This window comes from Rhododendron vialii, chromosome 7a (genome assembly GCF_030253575.1).
Source record: "Rhododendron vialii isolate Sample 1 chromosome 7a, ASM3025357v1".
Taxonomy (NCBI): Eukaryota; Viridiplantae; Streptophyta; class Magnoliopsida; order Ericales; family Ericaceae; genus Rhododendron; species Rhododendron vialii.
This window is the reverse complement of record NC_080563.1, coordinates 32,528,062-32,553,328: the sequence shown is the minus strand read 5'-3', so window position 1 is coordinate 32,553,328 and position 25,267 is coordinate 32,528,062. Positions and strand designations below refer to the sequence as shown.

At 37.1% G+C, this 25,267-nt stretch overlaps 1 protein-coding gene and 1 pseudogene across 3 annotated transcripts; one reads left to right on the top strand and one right to left on the bottom strand.

Moving 5' to 3' along the window:
- Positions 1-2,244: 2,244 nt before the first annotated feature.
- On the top strand, positions 2,245-14,622 carry LOC131332921 (pentatricopeptide repeat-containing protein At3g05340-like; annotated as a pseudogene).
- Positions 14,623-16,635: 2,013 nt separating this feature from the next.
- Positions 16,636-23,740, bottom strand: LOC131333638 (uncharacterized). Of its 3 annotated transcripts, XM_058368261.1 has the most exons (9): positions 23,294-23,740; positions 21,879-21,966; positions 21,157-21,270; positions 20,702-20,784; positions 19,845-19,959; positions 19,028-19,119; positions 18,612-18,677; positions 17,267-17,360; positions 16,636-16,962 (listed from the first exon to the last, which is right to left on the bottom strand). In XM_058368261.1, the coding sequence occupies exons 1-9, from the start codon at positions 23,596-23,598 to the stop codon at positions 16,852-16,854; spliced, it is 1,068 nt and encodes a 355-aa protein (XP_058224244.1). In that variant the 5' UTR covers positions 23,599-23,740; the 3' UTR covers positions 16,636-16,851. The 3 variants fall into 3 exon arrangements, with proteins under 3 accessions (XP_058224244.1, XP_058224243.1, XP_058224245.1); XM_058368260.1 differs by having other exon boundaries at positions 16,636-17,360; positions 23,294-23,717; XM_058368262.1 differs by lacking the exon at positions 18,612-18,677 and having other exon boundaries at positions 23,294-23,704.
- Positions 23,741-25,267: the final 1,527 nt, after the last annotated feature.

Sequence of the window (25,267 nt, the reverse complement as noted above, 5' to 3'; positions counted from 1 at the left end):
TTTTTGGACTTCTTACCCACTTTAACAAGCAGCTAATTACTTTACTGGAGACGCACAAAACGTAAATATCAATTAAATGACCTAATTGTTGAACTAATTTGGTTCTTAACTCCATTATTGGAGATGGCCTTTTGCTGGTCGAAAAACGAGTTCCGAAAAAGACCAGCCCTCCGATTGAATTTATTTGCATTTGAGATCCATTCATTACCCCGTGTACAATCGCTCGAGGTTAAAATAGTTTTGCATGGTTCTTAATGAACAATTTTACAAAGCAAAAAAACAGGAAAAACAGAAGGAGAAAATGTAGATCAAAACAAGAGATAAGGAAGCAAAATGCATGGAAAGTTGAATGCGAAATCCATATAAATGCATGGAAAGTTGAATGCGAAATCCATATAAATGCACAGTCCCTGTTCCATGTGACGGAGTCGGAGCGTAAATATGGGGAATATGGCAGAGCCAAAAAATAATTGGGTCTTCATTCACCGTTATAATTTGCACCAATTTTTTTCTCTAGAGAGAGTTTTCATAAGAAAATAAAATATGGATAAGTGACAAGAGTTCAAAAGATAAAAAGAAAGAATATAAAGAAAATAAAAATATTATTTTGTTATTTACTAGTATTTTAATCTTCTTGTATTGCAACAAATAAAACCTACATAAATCTGCAAATACAAAAAGTATAAATTATCCTCAATAGGGGCAGTCACAAGGGGGACCCGAGCAGTCACAAGGGGGACCCGAGCCTCTGCACAATTCCAAATATTCCCGGATATTATAATAATTTTGAGGTTAATTAAAAAACTCACATGGGATTGGCTCCTGCAAGTCTTTCGAGTGAAAAAAAAAAAAAAAAAAATTTTATGGGTCAAAATTCATAAAATTTCAAAATTATCAATCATTTTTTTGGTTGGTTGTATAAATTTAAATGGTGGCTACACACATATAAATTTCAAAATTATCAATTATTTAATACCCATCAAATGAACAAGTAAAAGTTGTCATCTAGACATCAGTAAAGCTAACTTTGCAGCCCTTAGAGCATGTACACTAGATTAGGTAAAATAGCATTTTAGGTATTTTACCTAAGCAAAAATTCAAAATAAGCATTGCACCAGGTTAGTAAGAGCAAGTACATCAATAGTTCTTCGAAATGGCAGGTGAACAGTGGAGAAATGTATTTTTGCTGCCTTCTTTTGACTAAAACACCACACCAATGCTCTGTATATAATACTCTCCATCTATTAAAATATGATAAAATATGATATTTATAGTATTATAAAATACAAACAAGGACAGAAGGGAGGAGAGAGAACGTGTCAGTTGTGTAAAACAATAATAAAGTAAACGGTACATAATGAACAGTGCTTAATTATTTCTACTGAACCATTTCAGAAAATGCATTTTACCTCTGCGTTTTGCTAATCTGCTGCACTGCACTTTTTTGGCTCTACTTCTCTACTTTACCTAAACTTATGCATATGCCTACTCTGATGTTGATGCTCTAATAGCCCCTTTTAGAGCAAGTACACCAGTGTTTAGGTAAATTACCTCGTGAATAGTTTACAAATCTAGTTTAGCTACCAACTTTTTCCTCCACAACTATACTAATACTATCTATTTTACCTAACATCAATTAAAATATACATTTTTTTCAATCTTTTCCTTTATCCTTTTATTTTTATCGTTTTCCACCAACCAGCTGTAGCCCACGGTTGAGCAGGAGAAGAAAAAAATTGATAAAGTATTGATTGTGTGTGAACAGTTGTGAGGTAAAAGAAGCTAACGACTGTAGCGGGAGGAATTCTAACCTGTAGTTTACCTCTTCTGCTGCAGAGGCAAATTTCTCTCATTGATTAGCTAAAGTAGCTTTTTCTCTTGTTTAGCAGCGCTGGTAAACTTGCTTTAAGGTTAGGTTAAATAAATTTTGCAATAGTACTTAGGTAAATTTACTTAAAAACTATACACCATTTATATATTTAATATTATTTTCGCTCTCTTCTAGCCTCTCTTTCTCTCCAGCAACAAGAAGAAGAATAGTGAAAAGAAAAGAAGAAAAAAAGAAAGAAAGTATTATTTTAATAGAGAATAGGTAAAATAAATAGGAGTATTAGTGTAGTATTGAAAGAGGTGTGGATAATTAAAAGAAAAAATGTGCACTATTCACTTGCAATTTTGGTTCAATTTTGGCCTAATATGATGTACTTGCTCTTACTTGCCAAGTAGTATAAACGAAGCTCATTTTCAAAAGGCCAATTTGGGTTGTGCTTGACATTCAAATTTCTCTTCACCATTTTCATGGATGAGATCCAAATGGTTCCTCCAAACCCTAAACTCCCACCTTCCCTCTTGCCCCTCCTCTCTCCTCTCCCCACTCAAATCCCTCACTCCCACAAACCCTTCCTCACAAACTCCAACAACATTATTCATCCTCGACCACATCCACCTATCCCGCCTCCTCTCCCTTTGCGGCAAACAAGGCCATCTCCGCCAGGGTTCATCCCTCCACGCTTCAATCATCAAAAACTCCCAACTCCACCGCATTATCAGTGTCCAAACTAACGCCAATGTTGTTTGGAATTCTCTCCTCTCCATGTACTCGAAATGCGGGGAGTTATCGGATGCAGCCAAGGTGTTCGATCGTATGCCCACGAGAGATACTGTGTCGTGGAACTCGATGATATCGGGGCTTTTCAGTAGTGGGTATTTCGAAATGGGTTTTCAGTGTTTCAGAGAGATGTATCATTCGGGTTTTTACCGGTTGGATCAAGCGACTCTTACTACACTTGTGTCTGCGTGTTATGCACCGGATTTATGCTACGTGACCGCGATGAATATGATACATGGTTTGGTATTTTCGCATGGGTACGAGAGGGAACTCACGGTTGGGAATGCTCTGATTACGTCGTATTTCAAATGCGGACAATTTAATTCGGGGAGGCGGGTTTTTTGTGAGATGGTTGAGAGGAATGTCATCACTTGGACAGCTATGATCTCAGGCCTTGCACAGAATCAGTTTTATGAGGAAAGCTTGAAATTGTTTGTGAGAATGCGCCGTGGGTTGGTGGAACCGAATGCTTTGACATATTTGAGCTCTCTGTTGGCATGTTCTGGTTTGCAGTGTCTTCAAGGAGGGAAGCAGATACATGGACTTGCTTGGAAGTTGGGAATTCGTTCGGATTTTTGCATTGAAAGTGCATTGATGGATATGTACTCTAAATGTGGTAGTATAGATGATGCAATGCAAATTTTCGATGCTGCTGAGGCGCTTGATGAGATTTCCATGACTGTTATTCTCGTGGCGTTTGCACAAAATGGATTTGAGGAGGAAGCTATTCATATTTTCGTGAAAATGTCAAAACTGAAAATGGAGATTGATGCAAACGTGGTTTCAGCTGTTCTCGGTGTCTTTGGAGTTGACACTTCATTGACTCTTGGTAAGCAAATTCACACTATGGCCATCAAAAGAAGTCTTGGTTATAATCCCTATGTCAATAACGGGCTAATCAACATGTACTCAAAATGCGGTGATTTGGAGGACTCAATGAAAATCTTCAAACATATGCCTCTGAGGAACTCGGTTTCGTGGAACTCAATGATAGCAGCTTGCGCTCGTCATGGAAACGGCTCTGAAGCACTTCAAATGTATGAAGACATGATAACAGAAGGCGTAAAACCAACAGACGTTACATTCCTATCCTTGCTTCACGCTTGCAGTCATGTCGGATTAGTTGATAAAGGCATGGAGTTGTTAGGGTCCATGGATAAAGTTTACGGAATTTGTCCAAGAATGGAACACTACGCTTGTGTCGTTGACATGTTGGGCCGAAAAGGGCTTGTTAACGAAGCTAAGAGTTTCATTGACGGATTACCTATAAAACCGAACACCCTTGTTTGGCAGTCACTGCTTGGTGCCTGTGGAATTCATGGTGATCCAGAAGTTGGAAAATATGCTGCTGATCAGTTGTTTTTGGAAGCGCCTGATAGCCCTGCGGCTTACAATCTAATTGCGAATATTTATTCTTCCAAAGGACGGTGGAAAGAGCGAGCAAGAACGATGAAGAGAATGAAGGAGATGGGGGTACCAAAAGAAAGTGGGATGAGTTGGATAGATTGAAGAGGGGAAGCCCACAGTTTTGTTGTTTGGGATCGAATGCATCGGTAATGAGAGATTATCTCGGTGTGTTTCTCAAGTTGTCGCTCGAATTGTTTGGACACAAGAGTGATCAAGGATATGTGCCAGGGGCAGAACAGGGGTTGTTTTGTACTACTATTTAAATCAGGAAGAAGAGGGTTGTGGCAGTGCTGCAACAGGGTGAGAAATGAGGAACATGGGTATATATCTTGTCCATGATCTTATGAAGTGTTCTTTTTTTAGCTTTAAGCATCTCCATTCTTTCCCCTTTTTTCTACCCGAACTCAAAATTTGAGGGAAAACACTAAAGATTTATCTACAATGGTTTACACTTTTGCCTACCTTTTTTCTTACCCAAACAAGGAGAGACGCAAATTCGTACCCCTCCCCCCCCCCCCCCCCCCCCCCCCCCCCCCCAAAACAAAAAAAAGAACCTCTTTTCATTTTCTTGGCTTTGTTCGGTTGCCAATTTAGTTTTAGTTTTAGTTTTGTTTCCAATCATTATCCTATATATTTCTCCAATCATTATCCTATATCTCTAATTATTAATTTCATTTCTCTCTCTATCTCTCTCCAATCATTACCCCTATCTCCAATCATTATCCTATTTCTCTCTCCACCCACTACCAAAACAAAACTAAACTAAACTACCAACCAAACACAACCCTTATTATTGACTTATGTGCCATTTTGACCCAAATTTTTTAGGGAAAACATGAAAAACACTAAATTTGGGTAAAACAAATGGTATAATATTGGACAAGGCATACCTAAATGGAGTTTTGACCCTAATTTTCACCCAACTAAGGTTAAAAAATGGGCCAGGGCTGGAGATGCTCTAAATTTTGGAAAATGGGATGAGTTTAATATGTGGGTGTTTGTGTTTCCCTGTAGTATGAGAACAATTCTTTATTTTTTTTACGCAGATTTACCACTTTTCTTTTATGTTGCTATTTTCATGTTACCTAAGAGGCTAAGCTTCTACACAACTGTTTACCATTTGTTTGTAATCCCTTGCATGGGGTATTCTACGTTTAACCGTGTAATACTTATTAAATCTGAATCCTGGATTTTGAAATGTCTACAACCCTTCTCAAAATAGTAACTAAAACTGTAACCACCATTTGCTAAGCATGGATAGGATTAGATGATACAGTTGTATCTATTGTGATTCTGAACGAAAGATCCCGTTTTGACTTCTGCCAGCTTAACTCGACATTTTTCTTGCATGGATGGCATGTAATTCATTTTCTTGCCTGGATGGCATGTACGGTTGTATCTATTATGATTCTGCAAGAAAGATCCCGTTCTGACTTTTGCCAACTTAACTTGACATTTTTCTTGCGTGGATGGCATGTATTTCATCTGTCAAGTACTAAATCCAACCAAAGAGACTACTAATTATAGAATCCCTATGGCTTATAAGTACCCCACGAAATATAGGCGTCTGCATTAGGTTTCAAACTCAAGTATCTCTCTTAATTTGCAAAACCCTCTATCCCCTCGTTGATTTTCACTTTGCGCAAGGGAAGAGATGGCCAAAAGCATATTCCTGATTTTTTTCCGGCTTCTCACCTTCCTGTTTTTCCTCAAGCCTGCATCTACAAGGACCACAACGTTATTTGAAAAGAACCACGCATCTTCAAGCAATGTTATCTGTGTCCCCAACAATGCTGATTACATCGTCGCTACGAATGTGGCTCCTCCTCCGGGAGAAGGAAGTTACTACAAATTTACGCCATTTTATTCGCGCAGGCTCAAGGAAGGATTCGGGTTGCTCGAAGGAGGAAGAGGAGGATCTAGAACCACGGTAATAAAGTTGGCCGAGTTGTCTCCAAGCCAGAGTCCTTCGGGAGAATCTAGTAATAATTCACATGAAGCGCTATTATTAACCTTTATGATTGTTGTTGTATGCATTGTGTTTTTTGGTGGTGTTGCTGTTGCGGTGGTACCCGGTTTACCTTCGTTTGATTCGAACCATTGATCGATACTGTCGCGGCTATGCTTTCATTCCTGTTCGCTTCTTTGCATTTTCCTAATTTTTTTTTCAATTCAACGGTAATGTAGTTCCGGATTGTTATTACGTGTTATAGATTTATCTTTTTTATGTCAATGAAAAATGTTTATCGATGAAATTGTAGCTTCTACAGAAATGATGGGACAGTAATTTTCAAACTTCCATATATATGGAACAAAGTGTTGCAAGATTTCTCTATTGTTCTTTTGTTTGTTTTTTTGGGGTACATTTGAGAGAGAAAACGAAACGTTACGCTTTTGAATTTAGAAACCGAATCCAGGACCTGTGAGGTTGGGGAAAACTCCAAATTCAACCCTATAATTACAGGTTTCTCGGGAGCCAAAGCAGGTTAAGAGAGGAAAGTTGGAAAATGACGAAATTTCAATTGGACACAATGAGGCCCCCTGCAATCCGGTAGTGCATTGGCGCACTACGGGATCCCATGTCCCTGATTGGGTGGGTAGCTGTGACATTATTTGGTCAAAATTAACTACTAGTATAATATAAAAGATAAAATTTTGATTGGACACAAGAAAGATGAAAGGGCATACAATACATACTTAATTTGGTCAAAATAAACAATAATATAAAAGCCACGATATATTTTCCAAAATATATGTAGGAGAGAAAAAAAAAGAAGACCTCTAATTATCAAAATATAAAATGTATAAATAATTGGACAAATTTAACCAAAATGTGTGTAACTTGAGTCTAATTGTGTTTTTATTTATTTGGGGATATGATGACTTACAAATATGCAAGTGCATTTTGCTTGACAAAATACACGTAGGAGACAAAATAGAACGAGATAAATAAAACAAAAAATATTAACTTAGAAAAACAATAATTATTAAAATCTAATTAAGATGTATTAGTAACTACACGAATTTGATCAAATATAATTACTTAATATTAGTAATATTTACAGGCATTTCAATCATCCAGAAGCAAAAACTAACAACCCTATTGTCTAACTTGATAGAATTAGAGAATCTAGATACTCCCTCCATCCCATAAAGTTAGTTCGGTATTTCATTTATGGCTGTCCCAAAACTATTGTTCGTTTATGGAATTCAATATCCAAAAATTATCAAATTAAATGTGGGAATTTGCAAACAAAATCCAAGACCAAGAAATAAAATAATGATTCAAAACCAAGGAATAAAAAAATGAAAAGGGTAATTTTGGAAAGTAAAAATCTGTACGACACACTATAATTATGTTCTAATGAAAATTTAGAATATCGAAGCGGGACAAACTTTATGGGACGATATGAGTAATAGTTTTTCTAGTGAACGATGTCAATCAAACTATCAAAATTTTATGGAATGTTCTTGCATTTGTTAGAAATCTCAAAGAAGATCGGTGAAATTTACCTTTGTATATTTTCTCCTCTAAAATTTGTGATATGTATATTGTATGGAATTGGATCCTCTCCGGTTCAAGTTTTTGACTAAAGGAGACAATACAATTTTGAACCGTCTAGTATGGCAAACAATGGTTTGGATTTGCTCAGAGAAGCTCTTCATGCAAAGAGCCCCTTAGCAAATTCGAACAATTGCTTTTCTCATCAATGTATTATTCAATTTTTTTTTATAAGCAATGTATTATTCATATTTGAACAGTTTCCTCCTGTCCAAAATGAATTAGGCACCGGTTTCTTAAAAAATAAACTTTTAGAAAAAGAAGATAATTTTAAGCTCAAATATTATGTGTTTACGCAAATAATTCTTACTAATATGAATTTTATTTGATAGATTTCATTGAGATTTTTTAAACGGTATAAAAAAAAATTTTATTTTTTATTTTCGTTATATTTGTATGAAAAAGAATGTTTACTAAGAAACCGGAACGGAGCCTTGACCATACTGCAAACTCAAGCTGCAGGAAGGGGGGAGAGAGAGAGAGAGAGAGGGAGATGGAATGTCAATGTCTGTCCTCTCCACACAGTATACCAACCCTATATCACAACGGTCGCGGCTTCCCCTCCACACCCTCTCTCTCTCGCCCTCATACCCCACCTCCTCTGAAAAACCCACTTATTGGTTTTCCAAATGCTTCAACATCTCCATTCACAGTTCACTGTAGAGAGAGATTTGGGGATGAAATTCTTTCCACTTCTTCGGCTTTCGACGTGCTCGGTGTCGCCCCCAATTGCTCTCCTGCTCACCTCAAAGCCGCTTTTCGAGCCAAGGTAATGCGTACTTGTCTTCTGAAGCCAAATTCGTTAACAATATACAGAGTGCTTGCGATAGTTTTGTTCTTTCAATAATCCGGCGACTGGGCCAGCTTGCTCGTACCTCGACTAATCCCGGGTCCAGAAGTTCACAACCGGACAAGCCCCGCTTGACCTTCGTGAGATTCGACCCCCCGATCTCTTGGGGGGCAAGCTGTCTCATGCAACTCGGCCAAACCCCTTGGGTTGTGGTAGTTGTGGAAATAGATTTTTAGGCTATAGCTCTTTAGATTAATAAACTTCTTTACAATAGCTGTGCTCTGGTCGTACTTCTTGTTTCAAATGGCGTAAGAATCCAGAATTTGGACCCAAGAGCACCCCAAAGCTTCTCCAAATTCGATTTTAGTTTCTAGGAGAAGGATAAACTTGTTTACAATAGCTGGTCGAGTGGTCTTCTTGTTGTTAAAAGCTGATTTGCTGAAAATCAGCTTTCAAATGGTGTAGAATCCAAAATTTGGACCCAAATCTAGTTTCTCCAAAATTAGAGTTTAGATCGTTGTTCAGCTTTTACGAATTTCTTGAATTACAACAACTGTTCATAAGAATTTTCGACAAACACTGATGACTGTCTTTTAGAATCTTGTATCTCCTAATTTTTCGTAAAGACGCACATACAAGGTTTTCCTATGGATTTTGCTCCTTTTAGACGGTTTGGGGCTAAAAATATTACTATTGAAGAATTGGATTTTTGGTAGACGGGCAGGTTCCCCGGGTTTCGGAGGCATCTACAGTGCGGTCTGCAATGGTGCGATGTCTATTTCACTCTGGGGCAACAATTGGGTGTTCTTGATTGGTTTCTTGCCAATCGTAGGTTTGAGTCTCGGATTGGGCAGATGATTGTTCTTTGAACATGATACTGTCTCCTTGCTCCTATTAGTCTTGTAACAATTTCAAGATCAATGAAATATTTTTTGCTGTTCAAAAAAAAAGTTGACTGGAATTTGATGGATGGAATGAACTATGATTTGTACATCTTAATTGGGAAATATTTTGTTTGCTATTATAGGTAAAGAAGTTTCATCCTGATGTAAGAAAAGGTGGGGAATCTTCAGATGCAATGATTCGGCGAGTGATTCTGGCATATCAGGTACTAAGTTTTTGCAAGAGGGCTGCTATATATCTCACCCAGTTGTTTCACCATTTATATTATTGTGCCTACTTTTTCCTTTATGCATCCATATGTATTTAACTGTCCAACAAAAAGTTAAGTCTTTCATAGTTCCAAATTCCAATGCAAGGGACCGTGAGTGAGGATTTAGAAAACAAGACTGCAATAACACACATACAATTGAGGGGTGAGAAAAACCTGACTGACCTTAAGCATTTCTCTTTGTGCAAATCCGAACTAGATTTTTTATGTTCCTGTTAATTCTCCTCGTCACAACTTGCAAGATTAATTGTATGAGTAAAAATGAAGGAGAAACCGTAATGGTACACACAATATTCAACTAGAACCGTATTCTAGGTGTACAGTGTAGATTCAAAATTTGGGTGGTATATGCCACATCCAGAATGAATCTAGTCCATAGGGTCCAGTTTACATTCCTAGGTAAAGCCTATCCATCCCTTGTTTTGCCGAGCCTTATACGGTCTTGAACAAGCAAGAAATTCAAGTTGGTAAGTCAGTCAAGTTTAGCACGTTAAATGAAACCTTCTTGGCTTCCTTCCTCTGGGAGCTTCTCTAAGGCACCATTTGTTTTTCTGTTGAATAATTTTGTCAAAAGACTTGTTATTTTCCGGTGTTTGGACATCCGAAAAGTGTGAAGAGTATTTTATGGAAATATTTGAGAATTGATTTTCAAACTCCCCTATTTGATAAATGCACTCCCTTTTTTTTGTGTGTGTGTGTGTGTCTTTCAATAGGAAACGGTATGTATAAGTCCATCTTTTGATGGATGCACTGTTTATTTGAGTGGCTTTATGTACCTTCAATCTGTTGAAATACAAAAAAGAAATTGCATTCATCAAATAGGATAGTGAAAATAGTTTTCCCAACATTTACCTCAAATACATTAAGCAACTTATGGCTTACACATCCAGAAGTCATTTTCCAGATGTGTCAGAGCAATGCAACCTTGCAGTATTTTCCTGATGTGTCATTTTCGTTTCTTTCTGCTGAAAACTGCAGCATGAAGAGCACAAAAGGGACCAACACACACCCGCACACCCACCCACACCTACCCACCCACACATACATACATACACACAGAAGCATTGCTTTTTAAAATGGTTTGGCGCTCCCTGAAATTGCGAAGTTTTTGTTTTTGAAAACTTTTTGTTAAGGTACCCGCCAAGTACTGCAAAATAAGACAAATAAACATATTTCTACTGTAAAAAGTTTTACGTGAAGAATATATTTCAAAGTACATGTTTTGATGCTGAAACAAATGGAGCTAAAGTGTTCCAGTTGGTGCATTGACTCTAGGACAAATTGTGAACATGCTTTGACAGCCAGTTTATAAGAACTGTTGAGACCACGTGAATTACTATTGGTTTGATGCCGAAAACGGAAGTTGTTCAGTAAGTTAAGTGTAAACATGCACCCTCAACTGAAAATTCACTAGTTGGGACAGGTGAAGAAAAAAGTAGAAAAGATTCATTAAAGATGCAGAACCATCCAAAGCTAATGTTGTAGTGAATAAAGACCGAGTTATGGAGCTTTCTCTTGTAACTCCAAAGGACTGCACTTCCACATGCTAGTATAGATCTAAAGAGTTTGAAGAATTTTAAAGAACATTATGACTGGTTATGACTTAGTCAAATATAAGAATGTATGTGTATGACCTGAGCTACTTTTGGCGATAACATTTCTAATCCTAAAGTTACGCATTGCCATTGGGTGAGCTTCCTTTTTTCTTCTGTATCTTCTTTATGTATGGTCTTCATATTGCGAATCGTTTCCATGAAAGGAAGTTGTAAAACTCTAAGCATTTCGTGAATGAAAGGGTTAGTGAACATTGTGCTTGTGCATATACTTTGTGCAGATCTTATCCAAGTACTCCAAAACAGAGATCATTGAGAGGTAAAGTGAGTGCTCTTTTCCTCCTCTTTTTTTTTTTTTTTTTCTTTTCTGGTGGGAGGGAAGGGCTTGTTTCGTAGTATTACCTCGAATATTTACAGTTTTTTATCTGCTTTTCAGTCCTTTGTGCCTTATTTAACTACTCCCTCCGTCCCCAAATAGGAGTCCAGTGTTCCATTTTGGTCTGTCCTTTAATAAGTGTCCATTTTGAAAAATTAATGGGTAAAACTTTGTACAATTATGATTTTTCCTTTAAGTTAATAGGTATAGAGTTAATGGGTGAAAATGAAGGATAATTTTGGAAACTGAAGGTAAAAATTGATGTGAAAGGTGTAATGGTGATGTTTCCTTAATAAGTTGGAATTATGAAGCAGGACACTTAAAAAGGAACGGAGGGAGTACGTTTTACTGAAGGAACGAAGGGAGTACATTTTACTGAGCACAATATATTCAGTATGAGTTGACTTGCCTCATTACATTATCCGTTGGTCCTTGCTTTTGATAGATTGAGCCTTCGTATTTCCTTCCTTTGTTTATCATATGCAACTCCGTTTGCAATTCGAACTGTGATATGCGTTTGTAGGGAATGTCTTGATCCCTTCGAAGAACCAGAATGTGAAGCATTTGATGTTTTTGTTAACGAGGTTCTTTGTGTTGGAAAAGGTACCAATATCTCCATCATAGTGTCTCAGCTTTAACCTTCCAGCATCAATGATTAAAAAGGTTGTGTAATTAAATAAGAGTGGTAGATATATATTTTCCTCAGTTTGACTTGATTCCGAATATGAAATGGAAGTCAAGAAACTCTGAAATGTCCTAACTCCTAAGTGGGCGTCTGTTTGTGAGGAATGGTTTTTCTTTCCCGAGTAGGACGTAATGGTTTACAGTAGATATTGTTGCTTCAGGGCGAGTGAAATTGTTACCAACTTGTCTGACTTAACTCAGAATGCATCAAAAGGTCATAAAAGATAAGTGTAATATTCCACACCACATGACCTCTAATTATCAGATCATTATATTGCAGAGTAATGCTATTATTATAATGCAATACTTCTAAGTAATTACCCATTGACAGTTACCCATTTGGATGCCCACTTGAAAAGAACTACTTGTAGAGAGCCTTGAATTCTGTTATACATAAGAACTCATTAGTCTACTCCTTCTTATAATTGCCAGGGCTGAAAACATTTCACGTTCAGCAACCTGTTTAGACTTGAATTTTCGCAATATGTGGTCGCTCATATTTATACCTAAGATGGAAGCACATTAATTCGGCCTTTCTTGAAGATTCATCTAGTATCTGTAAACTAAATCTTTATCCTTCAAAAAGCATTGTGAAACTCTCACTGTGACTTATTACATACTATTATGCATGACATGCGGAACATGCTTTTTGCATGTGATAGTAAAACACCATACGTTATTAGCCAATTAATTGAAGGATGGCCTACATTTCTTTTACCATACGTTATGCAGAACATGCTTTTCGCACGTGTTAAAAGGCTTCTTGACTCTTGAGTTGAGTTGAGTTGAGTAGTATGCTCCAAGGGCTATAAATTTCTCCCCATCCATTTTTGCCTTTTCTGACTTGCCCTTGTGTAAATTGTATCCAGGATGCCCATATTCATGTGTAGATAGAGCACCTCATGCCTTCAGATTTGCTTCCTCAACAGGAACTGCACGTGCAACTTCTCAAGGTTCGGTCATTGCTGCTTCTTTTTCTTTTTTTTTTTGGTCTTTGATTGCAGTTGTACATAAAACAACATAGGAAGGGAAGAGAGAAGGCGCTCGATGGGTGATCATAAAAATATGACAGACGAGGTCTATTGATAATTTCAGTCTATTGATAACTGTGGTCCATATAACAGGACTTGGAGAAGATTACAAGGTTCAGCTTGCAGTCGGTCAGTGCCCAAGAAGTTGTATTCATTATGTAACTCCGTCGCAGAGAGTTATTCTAGAGGAGTTACTTGACAGGTATTAACATAGTTGCACTTTTTTCTGGAGATTTTGTGAACTCTCTATGGAGTTATTATACATAAAACTTCTATGAAAGGAAACAACATTGAGAACAACAGAGGGGAACGACTCAAATGTTGCAAGTTGCAGCTGATGTGATGCCACGGGCAAATTGATTATATGGACCGCAGGGGCAATTGGCCCCCACTAAGTTTTCGAAATTAAGAAATTTGCATAGGAACAAAATTTCCCCAAATTATAATTTTTCTTTTCTTTCCTTTCCTTTTTTTGGGTGCTAAAGTCAATAAACTGCAGAACTGCGTCTAAGTTTAGACTTGAGATGGAAGTCTTTTAGTGGGTAGGAATAGGGCAGGAAGAAATTGAGAGTCGAGACCATGGGGGCGGAATTTGGATTTTGTGATTAAGGGTGGAATTTTGGATTTTGTGATTGAGGGCAGAAATTTAGAAGTGAGATTTGTTTCTCATACAACTAACTGTATAAAATACTCATGGAATTTCCATTTCAGAACTTGTTATATTTGATTTCACCCAGTCATTGAGTCAAATTTGAAATTTTTGTGCATAACGACTGGGCAAAAATCATGTCTCTATCCTTGCGTGAAACAAAGAAGCTTGACTTGCACCCATTCCTAAGCTTGATGGAATGTGAAGTTGAATTCATTAGCTATGAGCAAAAATGCTCCACATAAAACATGTTTTTTATGAAATGCTTGTTAATTACCTTAACTTGATATATGGTTGCTTGATTTTGTAGTATCTTGGATATGCCTTACGACACCTCAGCTGAGGCGGAGTTGCTTTACTCGCTTATTATCAAAGCTAGATTTGAGAATAACCGTTACCAGAGGCCAAAAAAGCAGCCCAAGGTTTCAACAGAACATGTAGACTGGCTCTGATATTTCAACAGTGAGATGCTGCTTCAAACTTTGCTTTGCTCACCAAACTCAACATTGCACTCCATGGCAGTGTCATTGGATGGGGAAAATTTGAACCAGAGCTATTTTAAAGGTATATATATAGTATATACTACAGTTACTACTTTAATCGTTAGGCTGGTGAAATGAAATTCAACAGAAAATTGCCTTTTGACCTTGCTTGGTCCTATGAGTCTTCTCATTGATCTTATATACGAATGGAAGTGAAGGAGATTCTGGATGTGGAAGTATAAATGAATACGGTTATCCCTGAATTACATGCAAATTGTTTGATATGGAAATACCTTCATTTTGTGATCACTGCTAGTACTGACAAGTCTAAGAAGCAATGGAAGAACTGGTTAGTATGTTCTTTTCATTAGTAAAGAGTAAAGTGCTAGTATGGTTCTTCCCAGGGAATTTTCGAGGATGGAAACAGAATAATGACTTGATTTGAACAACAGGATCTGAATGTTTGGCCTTTTGCCTTTTAGTTTTCCATAGGGAAGTGCAACACTTATGCCTTGTTTTTTTTTTTTTTTTGATCTTCTAAAAAGCCTAAATAGGCTACACGGCCAAATCGGCTTGAGAAACAGAAACAAGAGAAATGAATCAAGAAGCGGCAAATCATTTTCCAATGCTAACTTTGTGCAAAAACATAGTACCTATGTTTTGTATTAACCTAAAAAAAAAAAGTCATTCACAAGAAAAAACCAAACTAAACAAATTTGTCTTCGGATTTGCTTAAACTACTAAAAACCAATGCCACGAGCAAAACAGGTAAAACTGCAAAAGTTGGTTTAATTTCTTGTAGAAACGAAAGATTCGCGGGTAAAGGTACCGTATACCTCATTGAGAGAAAAGGCACCGGGTAAAGGTACCGTATACCTCATTGGGAGAAAAGGCACCGTCTACCTCATTTGTTTCTCTCAAAGATTGTTCCACAACTAAAACTTTTCGCAAACTTACGAAAAATTTTTTTTGACCACTCGAAGTGTTTGGGCCAACTTATATAAACTTAGGCCTGCAACTATTAACCTTCTTGGTAAATACTACGGTACTGTAAATAAAGAAGAGCTTATCTCGACAAAGGACTTTTACATGTTATTGTAGGGATTTTATATGACACAGGATGTGAAATGCTAACAGATTAAGAAACAGACTCAAGTGTAATAGGACATTAAAGTACAAATCGCCACACGATGACCAGCCAATTTTCTATTTCCTTCGTGACACGAAAAAAATCATCTTGAGATGACTTTCATGAACCTATTTACTGAAAGAGAAGATGAATACTGAAGAGAAGATGAACTTTGAAATAGATGAGGATAGATGTACTTCGAAATATTCAAAAAACATGGACAAATATATGCTAGCTCTTGAAGTTCGAATTAAGAAACAGAACAAGCAAAACGCGAATCATATGCCTGCCAATGTACATAAATTAGAAAGAGTAATATTGGCAGGTATTACCGCTTCACAATTCTTATACTAACCAACTTAGTACACATGAACAAATACGTGAAAAAAACCCCATTAATGCTGCAAATCACCGGATAGCTTTTCTCCATTGCAGCAACAGCTCCATAACAGGGTTCAGGCAATGTAGCAAAGCGCCACAACGACACATCATCGGTATGAAGCAGAAATACACTCACAAAAATGGCAAGAAGTTGAACCAAAATCTGAGTCAGATCCATCTCAGGGATAGGGTTGAGGATGGCCATACACCTGAGATATGCCGCATTGTAAAGGACAATGGCGACAGAAACCCAGAGGTGGGTGATGAAGAGGCGCTTGAGAGAGGCGACACGAGTGAAGACGATGGTGGAGAGGAGAGGGAAAGCGAAGAGGGAGATGAGGTAGCAGAAAAGGAGTTTGGTCCATTGCGAGGAGTTGGTGTAGACTTGGGAGGGGAAATGGTTGGGGAAGAGATTGTGGACAAGTATCGCGAAGATGACAGGCCACATTAGGAGGCTTCGGAGGTAGAAGGTTTTGGGGGGTTGGAGCTGTGGTTGTGGTGGTCGATCCATGGCGGTTTTGTGTGTGTGGAGAGAGAGAGAGAGAGAGAGAGAGAGAGAGAGAGAGAGAGAGAGAGAAGGAGGTTTTCAAGTGAGAGAGAGAGGGGGGCCAGATTAGGAGGTTTTTGTTATATATATATATATATATATATATATATATATATATATATATAGAGAGAGAGAGAGAGAGAGAGAGAGAGAGAGAGAGAGAGAGAGAGAGAGAGAGAGGCCAGATTAGGAGGTTTCTGTTATCTTTTTTCGCGGATGCATTATCCAATTTTTGACCAAATTACATCCACAATTAAAACACTTATTTAGAGACGGAAAAAACAATAAGAAAGAGCTTAGCTCGAGAAAAGACTTTTACATGTTGCTATACGGACTTCATATCACACAGTGCCCTCGCGGGCGTTAATGGTCCGCTAACAGATTAAGAAACAGACTCAAATGTGAAAAGGACATCAAAGTACAAATCCCCCTACGATGACCAGCCAATTTCCTATTTCCTTTGTGACACGAAAAAAAATCATCATCTCGAGATGGCTTTCATGAACCGATTTACTGAAGAGAAGATGCCGGCTGCTCTATCAAAAAATGATGGGCCATTCTCTGAGTTCTCCTCTACCTTGCCATAGATTATCTACAGAACAGTCCAACAAGAACTCAAATGGGTTCTTTCAATTAACAAACCCGTAGTAGTATTTATGCCATACACAACCCAACTGATGAATTGAATTTATGCCGTACACAACCCAACTGATGAATTGATGACTAAATAGCGTGATAAAATGATATTGACACTCTAAAAATTGATGAAGGCACTCCAAAAAATAAAGGGAAGTAGTTTTGGAATTACACTGATTTTGAAGTGCCTGCATTAATTTTTGGAGTGCTAATATCAATTTCCATAAGAATACTAGCAGAAATTTTTGTAAGAAACAAACCTCAAGATCTTCTGCATCGGGACGGCTTATTAGTTCTTTGGCAAGCAGATACCGGTTTGGCCTATCCTTATCGTCATAAAACACCTTCCATAGTCTAGTTGAGCATCAGAAAAATGATAGTTAGGCACATTTAGTTCATTGGGTTTTTGGTGGAATTTTTTTCGTAGAAAGCTAAATTGTTCTAGCTACTCATTGATGCAGAAATTTGGCTTCATTGAGGCAGAATTCAGTTAGACCGTGTTTGGATCATATATTTGTGGAGGGATTTATGGAGGGAAGAGAAAGGTAAAGATGATGATGGGATGAAGAAGCTAAACTACTATTTTTGATTTCCTTATGATTTTCCTTTCTTTTGGTGAATCTCCTCCACAAATCCACCATCCAAACACAGTGCAAGGGTTCACAGAAAAAAAAAGTGCTCCTCAAATTATTTTCAAATTCTCACCTGAACCTCATACCGGTCTCATACAGGTAGACGTACGTAGACGTACATACGTAATCATGCTAAACATAATCTCAGCATATTACATAGTGCACTTTACAACAGAATTAAATGGTACCTAGACTGTATGATCTTCAATACACACCCCTTTAAGGTGTGTACCATATGCACCTATTGTGTGGTTCATATTGTGCCACCTCATAAAAAATTCCTTGTAGGACCGGTCATTCATAACATTTTATTTCGTATCGTAACTTTTATACTACAAATTCGTAACTTTTTATCAATATGATTCGTAACTTTTTAGCAATAGATTCATAACATTTTGAGAATCATAACAATTTAGTGTGTTTTAATAAGGGTGCATATGATACACACCCAAATAAGGGGTGTGTATTGTAGCACTTCCCCTCTCTGTTATATTATTCTGGTGCATTGGAAACTATTACTCAAGGCTGAGCTACTGTTTGGCTGGTATTGCTCTGGCCATGGCATAGATAAGACACTGAGCTTATGTTACCTGGAACATAGATTGTGTTTGTACAAGGGATGGGAACGTGATACACCATATATGAATTGTGGTATGGCGAGGGTAGGTTTCTATACATTATGCTATTAAAACGAGGTTTTTTTTAAGCAATAAATTATTCGTGTCAAGCACATTTCAAGGATCATATGGTTGGGTTTTTTTTTTTTTTTTGTTATTTTAAAATCTGATTTTTTCCTCCCCAGAATTAGAAAAACATTGGGGGTGAGCATTGGATTGCTATAGTCATAATTCGAGAATGAGATAGTACCTTGTTTCAGAATGTAGGTTTTGAAATATAAATTGCTAAATTCTGGTAACACCACATTCATACTAGACAGGCCTAGGTCTGATAATATGAAAAGTTTAGCCCTTACCCAGGATAACATCTGAACACAGCACCAGATGGCAGAGGTCTCATCGAGTAAACCGTTGTGAAAGTGCTGCATGATAAACAACACAAATTTTACCATTACTGGGCCAACATAATACTATGATTTTTTTACGGAAAACTGTCAAACATGCATGAACGATTTTAGTGAAAGTTTGAAACCTACTCAACATTGTAGCCCCAGGCATATGTGCCCACCACACACACACTCCCAGAGAGCAACGTCTCATTGTCTTTGGTGTTAGTAATGTATGCAAATGTCTCTAGGTTTTTTGAATTACTCAGAATGCGACAAATGGTAGGAGTAAGGTGTTTTGAACAGAATTGGTTCAAAAAACTAACTCATAAGAGAAAAGGAGGCAAGGAAATTGAATAGTTGAATAACAAATGAGGAACAGATACCTTAAAAAGGAGCGCCGCAACTTCCGGACATTGAACCCTACTCCAACATCCTCACTGACAAGACGTGGATTCCACATGATGAGAGGCCGTGGCTAACAATGCAATTTGGAAAGACTTTCAGAAGGAAAACCTTTTCGTTGGCCCAAAAACAAGTGCTCTTCCATTAAAATGTATGAAAGACATAATGTCGACCAGAAGTATGTGAGTCTTCCAAATGCCGTGGAAGATGTAAATGGTTATGTTAGTGCTCAACACAAACTGATATGCCTTAATGTGTGTACTTAATATGTTGTAATAAAAGAATTTATTAGGAATGTGACGGACTAATGGCCAGAGAAAGGAAGAAGAATGCACCAAAATGCAGGTGCTGCACCATAGTTGTAAACGTAACAAAGTGCATTGCATGTGTCTTACGTAACGTATGTGTCAGATTCAGCAAATTTTCCAATTTCATCTGACTCCAAGTTGTACACTGATGAAAAGTTATTTTGGAGACAAGAAGTACCATTTCTTACTACAGAGAAATAACCGAGTAAAAAAAAAGTACAAAGAAATAAACAATTACCTAAGATGAATGAGATAGAAACAATTTGATCATTTCTTGTTTGATTATTATATCCAATTAAAAGTACCATACTATTTCAGTTAAATAATTGAGCTCGAAATTTCGCAAGTTTTTGGAGCTCAAATTTCAAAAATTGTTTGTAATTTACAAAAATGTAATTCATCAGTAGATTGATAACCATAACCTTAGTAGTTGAAATATCTAAGAACATAAGTAAGCTTCTAACAAAGGATGATGAAATCAGGTAGGTACCGGATCATCTGAGAGTTGAGATGTGATTCGCTGTACATATTCCAACATCTGATAATCAGGAACCACCATAACGACAATTTCGTCTTCAGTACTAACAGGCTTCCGGTCGCTCAAACTGGAAAAGATTCGATACAAAATCAAAGAACAGTAAGTATATCTAAACCTAGATATAGACCAAACTAGTCTCTTACAGTTATGAGGACTTTGACTGGTTGCATGGGTTAATCAGTTTGTGAAGGGCAATTATTTCGAAATGTTATGGTTATGCTGTCTCTCTTGGCCTCTAGCTACCACATTTGTGCAGGATTTTCCCAAAGAAAACCTTGGACGTTGCTGGTGTGATCATGAAAATTGTAAAGGATATTAGGGCCTGCATCTCTTCTTGAAAGGAGATCCCTCCCTCACCTGAGAATCTGTTAGTGAGAAATGGAACTTGCCGAGGATCTTTGGGATTCGGCAGAATAGTGCAAGGAGACGATGTTTTGGAGCTGGGTAGTTGGATTCTAGTTTGCTGGTTTGTGCTTACCTTGTTTTCCTTCCTTTTGTTGTGTTTTTTGTTTCTCTGGAGTTAGTGGATGGAGGACTCACAAGGTTATATCCTTGGTCCATGTTGTTTGGTTGTTTTTCTTAATGAAATCAACTAACGAAAAGGAAAAAAATAAGTATCTGCAGCACCCACCAAGGGATTGATAGTTTAGTAGTTATATTTGGGAAAGTTGTGAAAAAAAAAAGTTATCAAAAATGAACAAATGGCCTCCATCAGTACAGACTATAGGAATACCACAGAAACCAGAGAACCGCCAACTCTAAAGCAGAAAAGTTAAATTCATAGCAGCCATCTGTATGGTGAAATTTACCTGGAGAAGCCAAAAGCAGCATCTTGCCATTGATATTTTAGAAGTGCAGCAGCACCAGCATCTGGAAATATCGCTTTAACTCTCTAAAATAAAAAATCGATCTATTCAGCGAATAAAGATGTACATAGAAGTATTATCCTGGATCTTATTTCTTATGCATGTGAAGCTATAAAAAAAGAAGGACCAAACTTTCAGTACCTATAAACTCTTTAGAGTTTAGACAGATGAACATCTAATGTACAATAATGATAGCCTAATGACAGGCCAGAAACCTTGGCCAACTATAAACTTGATCAGGACTCCCATGTAGTCTGACAGTCAAGACACCCCTGCGTCCATCCGATTTGTTTCCAGCCTCTTTCATGCATCGAATTTTCTCTTCTACCATACGTTTAATTACATTAGCAGCAAGAAATTTAATTTCAAACACTAAAAAATGGCTCGTTAATACTAACCTGACATCCTGTTTCTTCAATTAGTGTATCCACGAAAACTCTTGACAGCTCCCAAAGCTCAGCTTGGGCTCCTTCATCGTCAAGAAACTGCAACTGTGGAATTAGGAGCTCAACCTGATGGGGAAAGGAAGAATTCAAGGGAACTGTAAGAAACCATAGCGAATTCCCAATCTCCAACACAAACCACAAATTACTGAATAATGGCCAGAAAGTCCCATGCAAAGTAAAACTGGGAAATACGTCACTTAACCAGGACACAAAGCAAATTGAGTCCCTATTTCTCAGAAGCAAGTCCATGTGATTGCGTCTAGCTTATTACTAGTCGTGAAACATGCCGAAAGTTTTGATGTTCCAGTAGCACTTGCTACCTCTTTTACTAACATATTCAGTGCAACTGGTTCATCCAAGATAGGAGTAGCATATCTATCAAGTTTCTACGACGATTAGACCCGTGAACATAGGGAATCAGGCTGGAAGATTTTACCAATGCTCTATAAATGGATGTTGTATGTTAGTAACCTAGGAAAATTAACCGTAAACATGCTGAGTTGGAAAGGACACATGAACACACACTAATACAGTGCCGATAAAAAAAAAATCCACTAATACAGACGAGAAGTATGAACCGAGGTTGTTTATCACAAGTGATTATAAGAAGTCATCATTTAGCGGGAAAAGCATTCAGAAAATTATACACAAAGCTGAGTTCAGAAAGTACATACTATAGCTCTCATTCCTCCAGAAGACACAAAAGTGGCACTTGCTTGACTTGACTGTCGGACTGCACCCTCCAAATCAGAAGGCAAGCAGCTGAAACATAATTTGGAAACAAGTAAAAACTTGTGTTCTACTGCTTTAGTTATATGCAAATGTAAGATTTTCTTTATAAGCCAACATACTTAATCTGTATGCAATTAGAATGGACAAAATTTCAAGGGAGACTTGGCAAAAAATCCCTCATAGTTTCATTTTATGAGCACAAGGACAAGCACCTTTTGCAATCAAACATAAGGACACATGTGCCTATGAAAGTGCCTAAATATATTACCCTATGAAAGTGCCTAAAACCCTAGGGTACCCTATGAAAGTGCCTAAATCACTAAAACCCTATAATAGGAAAGTGCACCCTAAAATCTTATGAAAGTGCTTAAACATGTTTTGGCCTTATGGCTAAAAAACTCAAAAAGTTGAAGGACCTCTACTGAAAACTATTTTGCTAGCGTCCTTCTCCTAAATGAAAACTATTTTACCGTATTTGTAGCTAATTTTCCCAATTGTTCTACACTCGAAATATAAATTTATTCCTCTTCTACTCCCAACAGATTGTGCTTGCTAAAGAGAAATTAGAAAACATTTTGCCGGATTCAGAAAAAATGCAGAACATGATTCAAAAGGCAACTTGAGAGAAACAATGTAAAACTCAAGCTCTCTTCCTTCTGCAAGTAATCTTCATAACTTTTGGCATTATTGCCTGCCAGCATACCCAAAAGGTACTGGTGGCCTAAAACCCCCAACTTAAGTGGGGTGTAATTTTCTGTCAACCTCTGGTATCTCTGTACAAAGCTCGGTTATTCCTCATGCTGGCTTCCTTTGGATAGAATATGTCAACAGAGGTTTTACGGTTTTACAGGAAATCTGTTCACTCTGTTAGCAGGTTTTTGCAATTGCACAAAGCAGTGGTGGCCAGCAGTTGAACAATGTCATTGTTATGCATACAAATGCTTAGGTATCTCCTACTAAATCATTTCGTGTTACACACGAGTTGATCTCTATAGTGTCTTATTTCGTTAATGAAGAAATCAATTTTCAGTGAAAATTCCAAAGTAGCGACACTTTGGTATTGGCAAAAGAAATCCTAGCATAAGCAGGGAGGACAAACTCTGTGACACAGGATAGGAATGGTTGATCTGCAGGCTATCTAAATTTAAATCTTTCCAGGGGCTATTAATCCCAAGACTGCTAATCCCATCTTTTTCAGTCCGCAAATCAAACGAGGCCTTAGGCCTAAAAGTTTACAGGTAACTGGATATGCACGTCTAAACATTTCTTAGTTTTAAGTAAACATTTTTCCAACCAACCTGTACCCAAAATCAGGAAATTCAACCCCAATCAGAGAATCAAACACACAATAGCCCACCTGTCATCTTCTTCTTCTTCTCCTTGAATTGGTGGTTGTTCTGAGTCTTCCGACTCTATGGAAGTTGATGATGATGGTGGGGATGGCATCATGGCCTCATCAATACCTTCTTGGGGATATTCACCTTGAAACTTCTCAAACTTGGTACAAGTTCTTGAGTTAGTTACAGCTCTGTGGAGTGAAATTCCGTAGGACCCATAAACATTGGAGGGATAAGAAGAAGACCAGAGAAAGGGAGCTTTGGAGGGTATTTTGGGAATTGAGGCAGAGTAGCAGCAGTGCATGTTTGGACATGGAGAGGCCATGGAAGTTTCTGTGTATTGCTCAAAGACCCCCCACCATTTTCTTGAAACTGCTACTGGAGAAGCCCAAATTGGTGCTCGGTGGAGGGAGGAGATAAGTTGGGGAAATATTATTCAGTGTGGAAGCCTAAAAACCACCGCAGCTTGTGTGGCCACTACATCCTTGGATAGCAAAATATATAATTGGTAGTGGGCCGAGCGGAGCTGGTGGGTCCTAATTGAGGACCAATTTCCTGACGAGAAAGGCTCTATTTTATTTTTTATTTTTTGGATCACCAACCTCAGGCTAAAATTTTAGACTATCTCTCATTTATATAAATAGGAAAATTTAACAGGGATTAATTTTTGCACTCCACATTTTCATAAATATAAAAGCACTCAAAAAATTATCTTTTAGCCCTTCAAATTACCCCTAACAAAAAAAAAAAATTGTTTGAAGTGCACTTATAAAAATATGGAGTGCAGAAGTCATTTCCCTTTAGTTTGCCCATATTTATATATATTTAAGTACTCTTATTTCTTGAGATAAAAAATTTCCCTCTTAAGATATTCTAGACACTCGGCAGTCTATCAAAGTGTAAAGGTAAATGAACAAGAAATAAATAAGAAATGGTTGCATATAAAAAAAAAGGGAATATTAAGGAGCATTAATAAATAGTGTTTTCACATAAATTAAGTATTTTAGCTTAGTTAATTTTCGGGGAATTAAACTGCGAAGACATAAATGGACCAAAATTATCCTTTACTCACACGAGAAAAATTTCATGCATAAGAAAAACCAATGCCAGAAGACAATGAGTACTAAAAATTTGGATAAATGAGTAAGTTCACTTTGATGGCGTTTTTTATTATTATTTCTCGTGAATTATGTTCTCGATTAATAGTAGTTTGAAGAATCAATTATGGTTCAAATTCTATCACATAAAACTATATCCATCAAGACAAGATAGAAATATCTAATTTGCATGCGTTTTTCATGGTATTGGACTGATAATTAAATATTTTAAGGGCTTTATCTCAATTTTGAGTTCAACATTTTTTATTTTTTTTTACCTTTCCTTTTTGCAATAAAAGATTTCTACATCACTTATTTGAATGTGTGAACGTAATATCACATATTTTCCATTTTTTCCTACTTTCGATCCAAATTTTATACTCTTTTTTTCATCTGTCTTGGTGAGATAAATCAAAAAGTAACAACAAAATCTAAAAGAAACTACAAAGACACAATACGTTAGTATACTTTTTTTAATTAGTTTATTTCTGAAAGTTTAAATTTATTTGACAAAATAAAAAAGATAAAAATTTGATGGACAAAATAAAAAATTCTAAAAGCGTAATTAAATCAGCTTACATTAAAGACAGTCATAACTCAGGTTAAATTACAAAGTTTCCTCCACATATGTTGTAATTTTTTTTAGGACAAAGACATATCCTATTATACTACTACTAATTAGCAGGGAGGGAATGAGGTTGGTGGCCTATAAAACCTTGTGCATGGAACATATGACATCTATTATTTGGCTGCCACTCTATTTGCCTTGCATATTTTTATTTAATTTAGACATTTTAACTTTGATATGACAGTTAAGAATGTTTGGGTCAACTTTCACAGACTTCGACTAAGTTCTTCTCTGATTAAGTCAAAGGCGAATTTTTCACGCCTGAACAA

Coding starts and splice junctions, on each gene's coding strand:
- LOC131333638 (XM_058368260.1), bottom strand. CDS start 23,598: ATGGCCTCTCCATGTCCAAACATGCACTGCTGCTACTCTGCCTCAATT. Junction 21,967..23,293: donor GAAGAAGAAGAAGATGACAG/GTGGGCTATTGT, acceptor ATTATGTTTCAG/CTGCTTGCCTTCTGATTTGG. Junction 21,271..21,878: donor CTGGAGGAATGAGAGCTATA/GTATGTACTTTC, acceptor TTTCCCCATCAG/GTTGAGCTCCTAATTCCACA.